This window comes from Erinaceus europaeus, chromosome 19, assembly GCF_950295315.1.
Source record: "Erinaceus europaeus chromosome 19, mEriEur2.1, whole genome shotgun sequence".
NCBI classification, from domain to species: domain Eukaryota; kingdom Metazoa; phylum Chordata; class Mammalia; order Eulipotyphla; family Erinaceidae; genus Erinaceus; species Erinaceus europaeus.
In genome coordinates, this window is record NC_080180.1 from 30,744,008 (window position 1) to 30,752,843 (window position 8,836).

The 8,836-nt window shown below is 55.7% G+C and overlaps 1 protein-coding gene across 5 annotated transcripts; it reads right to left on the reverse strand.

Annotated features, from left to right (window-relative positions):
- Nucleotides 1–3,381: 3,381 nt before the first annotated feature.
- Nucleotides 3,382–6,829, reverse strand: REEP4 (receptor accessory protein 4). 5 transcript variants are annotated; one of them, XR_009546351.1, is made up of 8 exons: nucleotides 6,455–6,825; nucleotides 5,708–5,780; nucleotides 5,297–5,373; nucleotides 5,096–5,216; nucleotides 4,602–4,764; nucleotides 4,151–4,314; nucleotides 3,910–4,064; nucleotides 3,382–3,829 (listed from the first exon to the last, which is right to left on the reverse strand). XR_009546351.1 is itself a non-coding variant. In XM_007529134.3 (8 exons), the coding sequence occupies exons 1-8, from the start codon at nucleotides 6,484–6,486 to the stop codon at nucleotides 3,764–3,766; spliced, it is 774 nt and encodes a 257-aa protein (XP_007529196.1). In that variant the 5' UTR covers nucleotides 6,487–6,817; the 3' UTR covers nucleotides 3,382–3,763. The 5 variants fall into 5 exon arrangements, 4 of the variants coding, with proteins under 4 accessions (XP_007529196.1, XP_060034785.1, XP_060034786.1 ...); XM_007529134.3 differs by having other exon boundaries at nucleotides 4,151–4,286; nucleotides 4,651–4,764; nucleotides 6,455–6,817; XM_060178802.1 differs by lacking the exon at nucleotides 5,096–5,216 and having other exon boundaries at nucleotides 4,151–4,286; nucleotides 6,455–6,829.
- Between the last annotated feature and the right edge of the window lie 2,007 nt (nucleotides 6,830–8,836).

Genomic DNA, 8,836 nt, shown 5'->3' on the forward strand with positions numbered 1-8,836 from the left:
GTCTGGCCCAAGCTGTTCCATCTCCCCCCTCTTCCACCCAGTGCCCAGCATTGAGCCAGGCACTTTGCCCCAGATTTAAACATGCCTGGAGAGGTGGTGGGCACACTAGTGGAGAGTAGAGGAACAGGGACCACAGTCTCACATCCCCCTAAGAGCCTGCGCCTGGATGGAAGAGTATGTGCAGTGGCCATCAGTAGAAAGTGACAAGTAGAGGGTGAATGTCAGAAGGCCAGGGCCAACTCTGAGGCAGCCCAGCCCACAGTCAGGATCATCTGTACACGGGGCCAGAATGTTCCAGACTATGATTTCTCCTGTCCCATTCCCCTCTGACCCTAAAGCATCCCAATCCCATATGATGTGGCAGCCTTTCTCCTGGCATGTGTTCTTGGGACCTGAGTTCTACAATGGGCAATGAGGAGACTTAGCACAGAAACTATACCCACACCAGGGGCTCTGAGTACTTCTATTCACTAGCAAACATTTGCAGAGGCTTGGAGGTGTCTGGACCCAGGCTGGGTGCTATGGGGTGACTCTGGGACAGAGGTATCTAGTGACTACAAGGTGCTTTGAATTCTGCCCTGGGGAGCCAGGAATCTCAAAGAGGCGGCAGGAGCTCAGAAGTTGGAGGGTTAAGTGGAGACTCACCCTAGCACACACACATGGGGCAACATTTTACTTTGGTTCCAGGCTGGGATTCAAGAGGGTATCAGTGCAAGTCTGCTCTTTATAAGCCACAGTGCAGTTGGGGTGAGGAGGTGAGGCATTCCAGGTCAAAGTAGAAGTCCCTTCCAGAAAAGGCATGTGGCAGGGAACACTCAGAATGGGCTTCCTGGGGGAGTTAAAGGGCCAAGAGGAGGGAGAGTTGGGGAAGGAAACCCATGTCAAGTGAACAGTACATCTGGGCTGCCTGGAACCACGAGACATTCTCTGATGATGGAAGAAGGGGAACAGGGAGTTATTTGGGTAGAGGGCATGGGGAGAGGGGAGGGGCTTGGGCCAGGACACACTGGGCAAGCCAGCACAGCCCACCCCAGCATGTGTCTGGAACCCTGGGATTTTGAAAAGGGCCTGGTGAGTGAGTTTGGGGAGGCTGTCAGAGGAGGTGGGCCTGGAAGGGAAGCAGTGATAAGGCTGAGAAAGAGGCTATTGGGAGGACTGGAGGCTGCAGCTAGAATACCAACTGGGGAGGGGGGGCGGGCAGCTGGCAGCTGGCAGCCAGGGGGTGGGATTTGAAGGTGGGTCAAGGACCAGGCAACATCAGCATTTCAGCTCCAGTGACCCTCCTGCTCAGTCCACACTAGGAAAAATAGGTATACCCATTCAAGGCTCCCCCAGTTCTGTTGCATGGAACAACCCCCACCCCACCCCCATCCATTGCTGGGGGGGGTTGGGCATGCAGCCCCTAGGGGCCAGGGTCCCCACTAAGGACAGCACAGTGAAGAAGTCATGTCACCTCTCAATCTGTTTCCCTGTCTGTAGGTAGAGAGATGTAACCTCTCCCAAGGCTGGCTGAGAGGATCCTCAGTAAAATGCCAGCACAAGATCAGGTGCACAATCACTGTGAGGTGCAGGCTCAGCTCCCTTGCCTGGCCACCCCCAAAACGAACTCAGTTGCACTGGTCCTGCACAGTAGCTGAGTGCTGGATTCCAAATCCAACTCCGCTGGTCACCAGCTATGAGACCCTCACTTGCCCTCTCAAGTGTGGAGATTGTAATAGTACAACACAGCCAGTAGAACACACATATTCCCATACATGAGGATCAGGGTTCATGCCCCTGGCCACAACCTGGGCACACCATGCAAAGGAAAGGCTTCAGGATTGGTGGTCTGGGAGCAGGTGCAGTGGATAAAGCATTGGACTCTCAAGCATGAGGTGCTGAGTTCAATCGCCAGGAGCACATGTACCACAGTGATGTCTGGTTCTTTCTCTCTCCTCCTATCATTCTCATTAATAAATAAGTAAATAAACAAAATCTTGAAAAAAAGCTTCAAGATTGGTGGAGCTGCTTTCGTGGCATCTCTCCTCTCTCTCTCTCCCCACACCCCATCCTCTAATTGGAAAAAAGGGGAATTAAAAAAGTCTGCCACCAGGAGGAGGCATGAAAGCTCAGGGGAGTCGGTCTGTAGCACAGCGGGTTAAGCGCAGGTGGCGCAAAGCACAAGGACCGGCATAAGGATCCCTGCAGGGGAGTCGCTTCACAGGCGGTGAAACAGGTCTGCAGGTGTCTATCTTTCTCTCCTCCTCTCTGTCCTATCCAACAACAACAACAACAATAACTACAACAATAAAACAACAAGGGCAACAAAAGGGAATAAATAAAAGAAATATTTAAAAAAAAAAAAGAAAGCTCAGATAAGACCTGGTGAGGAAAAATAATAGTAGCAGTAGCTTACCCACAGGGCTGTTGTGAGGGTCAAATGAGTCTATGGCATAGCTGGGAGCAGCCGCAGTGGCTGTCACCGTGGAGATGAGAGCTGTTCAAAGACTATCCCTGCTGTCTCAGAGAATGCCTCAAATCTGGTAGGTGCTCAGTAAAGACTCTCTGAATGAATAAATGAGGTGGCATCATGGTGTGAAGGATGCCAAGACAGGAAGTCACCAAGCACCAGGAAGTGAGGAGCTAACCTGCAGGGTAGCTTAAGCGCTCCCTCAAATAAAGCCTGGATAATCCCCCCCACACCCGCATTGGGAGTTAATCCTTGCTAGTCAGGTTACTCCAGGCCACCACTCCAGCCCCTCTTCCCACTCAGCACCCTCTGGGGAAGGGAAGCAGCACAGACAGAAGAGTGGCGAGGGGCAATGCAGTCAGTCAGACCAGCATCAGACACCAGAGAGACAAGAGGGTGGAGGAGGGGTGCCAGAACACCTGGGCCTCCAGAACAGAGGAGACTGAGGATCAATGACCATAAGCAATAGGGTGGGTCACTGGAGGCTAGAGAGCGCTGCTTCCTCCCTCCAATCAGTCAGCTGCCAGGTCCTGGACAGCTTCCCAGCCCCGCCTTGTTTGACCTGGAAGTTAGGGCAACCCAAAGCCTGACAGCTGCTGCCCTCTAGTGGTCACACTGTAGCATTGCATCACCCCAGTGTCAGCCTGAGTGTTGAGGGAAACTTAGGGGTCCGTTGTGGGTCCCCCCCGCAGGTCCAGGGAGGAAGGTGACCTCTATGCACAGCTTAACCTCAGAGCCCCCTCAGGGATGGTCCCCACCTTCATGCATCTGTGTTCTCAAGGTCCCCAAGAGCTAATCATGATAGTGGCTGGCTGTTGCAGGAGACTGGGGGCCTCTGGAAGTCTGTCCTTATGCCCTTGTCCTACCCCAGGACTGATCCATGTTCAATGACTTGTGTTGTGAGGGATAAGAACACAAACTGGGAGAAACACTTCTGTGTATTTCTTTATCAAAATCTGCACAAACCTGACCTCACTCACCAACAGAAAACATACAACCAGACACACACGCCAAGCCTTGGAGAAGGCAGTCAAGTACTTTGGAGGAGAGGGAGGAATGAACATATCCAGGTGGGCTTTGGGTTTCGATTGCAAGGCTCTGGTCCTGAATGTGAGAAGGCAGAGGGATGAGAAAGGTAATAAATAGAGCCTGGGCCCAGCCTGCTTTGGTACATCCAGGGGCATCCCTGCCCATGGCCCCACAGTGGTAGGAGCTGGGAGGGCAGAGCCTGGGCAGCTGGTGCAGTCGGAGGTCCCCTTCAAACAGTCCCATGCTCTGCAGGGAGAGTGGTAAGCCTGAGCTTTGTGCATGGTTCTAGCTGTCCAGATCAGAGGGGATGGCCTTTTTCCTGGTGCGGACCTTCAGGGAGCGTGAGGTGCCCTGGGGAGGAGCAGGCACACTGTGAGCATCCAGGCCAGAAGGCCAGGGCAGCCCACAACTGGGAGCCGCCTCACACTCACCTCCCGAGTCAGGGGCTTCCTCTTGATCACACGCAGGCTCTGGCTGCGGCTCAGGGGCTTCTCTCGGGCCCGGGCTGGTGGCTGGGACATGGCCTCTGTGTCAGACCAACACTCATCCTCACTATCACTGTCATGCAGGCCGCCTGCCCGGTATCCTATGTGTGGGGTGGGAGGACAAGATGAACACAGAGTTCAAAGGCACAGAGGGTCCAGGCACAGCCGGGTCCCTCTGGCCACTTACCGATGGGCGGCCTGCGGTGGGGTGCCTGGTCCTCCAAGTAAAGGGGGTCTTGGTAGGGGGGGGCAGGGCCATCGGGGATGGAACGCAGGTCTTGCATGGAGAAGCTCCGCAGCCTTCCCGCCAGGGCCCCCTGACTCTGCAAGAGAGGGGGAGCTCTGTATCACCTGGAGGGAAAGATGAGGTTCTGAGCAGGAAGGGGCCTCATTAAGCAGCTGCCTGGGCACTCAGGGCCACTGAGCAGGTGACTGCTGGGGCCCAGGCCTCGGAACCTAAAGCTCCTCCAGCCATCTGTCAACAAGCAGGACATTGAGGCCCAGGGGTGGCTGCTGGCAGCCACCAACTTCCAGTTGTACATGTCTGCTAATGCCCCAGTCCCCACCTGTCACCACTTGTCCCTAATTCCCACACAGACAGCTGCTGTCCCCCGGCTCCCTGTGAGAGTGGGGCTCACCCAAAAGGCACTGGGGTGGGTGGGGGTGTTGCTGGAGTGGGTGGGGCACCTTGGTGGCAGCCTGCACAGCGGCTGAGGCAGCAATGTTGAGGCCCCGCTTCCCAAAGCTGAGCACCGTCTCGTAGCTGCGCTCCTTGGCCTGCACGATATACAAGTCGATCTCCTGCAGACAGAGCGGGGAGGAGGTGCTCAGGCGAGAGCCAGAGTTGCCCTGTGACTTGTTACTTTTCAAAGGCTTGTTTATTTTTGGTTGGAGAACCCAAATATCACTCTGGCTCATGCAATGCCAGGCAGAGATTGAACTTGATGACACCCATGCTCCAGTCTCCCTCAAACACCCCCAAGTAATTCCCCACTGGAGTACCAAACCCTCTAAAGGATCTTCACACATGCCCCCACTGGGTCGTTCCAGAAGGGAAAGTTCAGGCTCTATCATAGTCTCACAGCTAAGTAGTCGTCTCACACTCACCCCACCCGGCTTCCCCCTGGGGTACCTTCTCATGGCGGGACAAGGATGGGTGGACGAACTTGCGATAAAGCAGACTGGCACCCTTGGTGTAGGGTGAGAGTAGCCACAGAACGAAAGCCATCTTAATCTCATAGTAGAAAGGGAACCTGTCAGAGCGCAAGAGGCCAGTTAGCCAGGAGGGGTAGGCCGGTGAGGGGTGCCCCAGGTTGCAGTCCCATGTCCATACCAGGAAATAAAGATGTCTGTGAAGGTCTCCACCGCCATGAAGAGTGCAAAGACAATCCAGTACATCATCCACCGGACCTGGGGGTGGTGGCAGGGGGCAGGGGGGAAGAGGTCAGTGCAAAGCCCAAAGACTGCAGAAAGCCCACTCCACCACATTCCCCTGGCACCTGGCTGTCCTAGAGCTTCATCTCTAAGCAACTACCCACTTATTCCTGTACCCACCCCAAAGGGCTTCACGACATGGGCACCCCAGCATGGTACCCTCTATCTACACTCACTCAGTATAGGGCCCCTGGAGGAAAGGGAGGTCAGTTCAGACCCTTCTCACCTTGTCAAGTCCCTCCCCCCATCCCCAAGGCCCTCAACCCACCCTAACTGGGCCAAGTCCTCCTGTAGCCCAGCCCACACTCACATACTCCCGGATGTTCTTGGTCTTCACTGCCTTGTAGGAAGCGTAAGCTGGGTAGAGCAATCCAAACACCAGCCTAGAAGAGCAGCCAGGGAAACAGACATAGAGTGAGGGGTGCCATAGACGGCCCCCTCCCAGCCCCGGTAGCCACCTCCCCAGGACACGAGGTGGCAGTGCCTGCCCTGTTCATCCTGCTGGGCTCGCACAACCTGCTCCTGAGTCAGTGCCCTGAAGGCCACCTCCCCACCCTGCTGTTTACAAACATGCCCGGCCTGCCCCGGCCTGCATCTGCAGTCCATGGGCACAAGCTGGAGCGAGGGCACACACCACCTGGCAGCCCGGCCTGGCACCCAGGCGGGTGGGAGGCAAACTCCTGAGCTCTGTGCAACACAGCCTGTCCTCTCCCATGACCTGCAATCGGGCTCTGTGCCGCCCCACGGGTGTGCGGGCCAGGTGCTGGAGGGCTGAGTGGCGGCTGGGCACAGGAGGGAGGTGGGAGAACGAGTCACGTGACCGGCAGTGCACCAGGGAGCAGCCGCCTGGGCTCTCCGCCCACGATGTGCCGCCACACCTGGTGATGGCAGAGGGGCTGGGGGCAGGCGCCCCACGTTCCTGTCGCAGAGCATGTGGGTTTGAGGGGGTCGCCCCCCGCCAAGCGGGTGAGGTGGGGAGGCGCTGCGGCCTCCGCTGCGCGCAGCCGCAAACGTCCGTTAACCCTTCGGGGGTGGGGGTGGCACCCGCCATACTCACACCACCAGGCGACATATCATCCATGACACCATTCTGCCGCCGCGGAGCGAGGGAGCCCCCGAGAGGAGCACTAACGGGGCGCTTCCTCGGGGGCTGAGCAGCAGTTGTCCGGGCCAACGAGCCCGCTCGCACCTCTAAGCCCCGAGAGCCAGGCGCCCTAGCAGCACTCTTCCGTCGGGCCGAGCCGCTCTGACGGTTACAGCTCCGACTCGCACTTCCTGCTGCGGGGCGCCCCGCCTACGGCTCTGGGCACAGCGGCGCGGCTCCGCCTGTCTGCGGCGACCCCCACAAACCCAGAGCACCCGCCACCCGCTCGGACCTCTGGGCGGAGTTTGCAACTCACTTGAAAGTTGCACGGAACCCGGAGCTGCCCAACCCCGGGCTCCAGCGCAGGGCGCAGGCGCTGTGCTGGCCGAGGGGCGGGGCCGGAGTGGCAGGGACCTGCTTCTTAAAGGGGCAATGTCCACAGGCTCGCTCGTGGGCCCAGGATTTGAGCGATGGTCCAGCCAGACAGTTTAAGGTCTGGGAAGCAGCTACCAGGACATGGGCTGGGAAAGTAGTAGTGGGAAAATTTGAGCTGCAGTTTCCGCAGCTCTTCTTGGACTTCCCCCTCTTGCCTCGATTTCCTCCTTTGCAAAATGAAACGGATAGGACATACAGAAGGTTCCTCGTGCCAGGCTTAGGCGAAAACCTAGAGCTTCCAAATTTGGTCTTACACCACTGGGATAGCAGAGCAGTAGCATCCCGAAGATGCGGAGCTGATGAAAAGGGTTAGCTGGAGAGAGGGCATCAGAAGCTGATTCTCTCTGGAATTGCTTTTGGAGTCCACAGACACAGCAGGCTGACCATGAGGATTCCAGGTTGGGGCAGAGCTCTAGCTCACGCACCCACCCGCCCCAAGCCTTCCTGGAAATTCCACCTATATTCCTAAACACAGTAATGCCAGCCACCGATGGCCAATTTCTGGTGCATTGCTGCTTACAGGGTCTTGATCTGCACAAAGATTTTTGAAAAGATTTGTTTATTAATGAGAGGAGAGAGAGAACCAGAGCTAGGGTGTGAATTTGAGACCTCATGCACTACTTGTTCATTGCATCTCCTCCTCCTCTTTCTTTCTCTCATCTGTCTGTCTTTCTTTTATTGCCACCAGAGTTGTTACTGGAGCTCAGTGGATGCAAGACGAAGCCACTGCTTCTAGAAGCCATTTTTTTTTCTCTTTAGTAAGGTCAGAGAGAAATTGAGAGGGAAGGGGGGGAGAGGCTTGCAGCACTGCTTTACTAATTGTGAAGCTTCCCTCCTGCAGGTGAGGACCACAGACATGAACCCCGCCAGGTCCTTGCACATGGTAATGTGTATGCTTTACTGAGTTAGCCACCACTAGGTCCCAAGCCTTCTTCTTCTTCTTTTTTTTTTTTTTTAGTCTTATAGGAAGTGTCACCTAGTGGTCTCAGTTGCTGGGTTATGAATAAATGCTTTGCTTGGTCAGTCTTCTGAGGACAGTGTTTATGGGAGGGAAAGACAAATTTCTCTGGGAGGGAGATGTACACCTTTTGAGGCTGGGGTTATTCTTTGTCCTTTTACTTTCAGCTTCAGCTCCCCTCTCTGAGTAGGGGGAACCCCACCTGCCCCACTCCCTGCCCAGTCCCCTGCATCCTTCAGTGGGATTGAGGTAGGAGTGACAGCAGAGTCATCCAGAGCTGTGGGAGCAGGGAACCCAGCAGTTCGTACTTTTTATTGGAGCCATACTCCACTCCCACCACTTGTAAGAAGGATGGAAAGGTAATGATGGGGGAAAAGAGGCTGCTTGGGAATAAATTATATAGTCTTAATTATTGTCATCAATTTTATTGGCACTGCAGGGGGTGTGAATTACCAGTGAAACTAGCCCACAGGAGAAACTCCCCGGAGGCCAGAGGCTTCCCTCTCAACCGCCCCCTACACTGGACCTGGCTCCCACCCTCTACAGGAGGCCATGGGCCAGGGCCTCCATGCTAGGTTCCACCCCAGCCACTGCAGACATGGCTCTTGAGGTGAGAAGTAGCCTTGTCTTCTGAAGCAGAAGGATGTGACATACTCAGCAGGGGACTTTCGAAAGTAGGGAGGGAAGGGAGCAGAGACTGATCACAGGCACATGTCCCTGGGGTCCTTTGTTCCTTCTCCCCATAGCTACTTCCAAAGACCCTAGTAGCATCTCACCCTGACTGCTTCCCCTCCACACCCCACCCCCATTCCTTCGCATATACACACACACAATGCTTTGCAGGGTCAGAGCTGTCCTGTGTTGGCTCTAAGTCTCCCCCAACCCCAGCAGCCTGTTGTATGCAGTGCACTGGTCTGGACGGTTATGTAGGGGGACTCTAAGGACCAGGTGGAAGAGGCCTG

Bases quoted from the DNA above. Each gene is read 5' to 3' on its own strand.
- REEP4 (XM_007529134.3), bottom strand. From the start codon at position 6,486: ATGGTGTCATGGATGATATGTCGCCTGGTGGT. The intron at 5,217-5,296 runs GTATGGACATGG...GCGCTCTGACAG, and splicing joins ACAGACATCTTTATTTCCTG to GTTCCCTTTCTACTATGAGA. The intron at 4,765-5,095 runs GTACCCCAGGGG...CTCTGTCTGCAG, and splicing joins CCTTGTCCCGCCATGAGAAG to GAGATCGACTTGTATATCGT.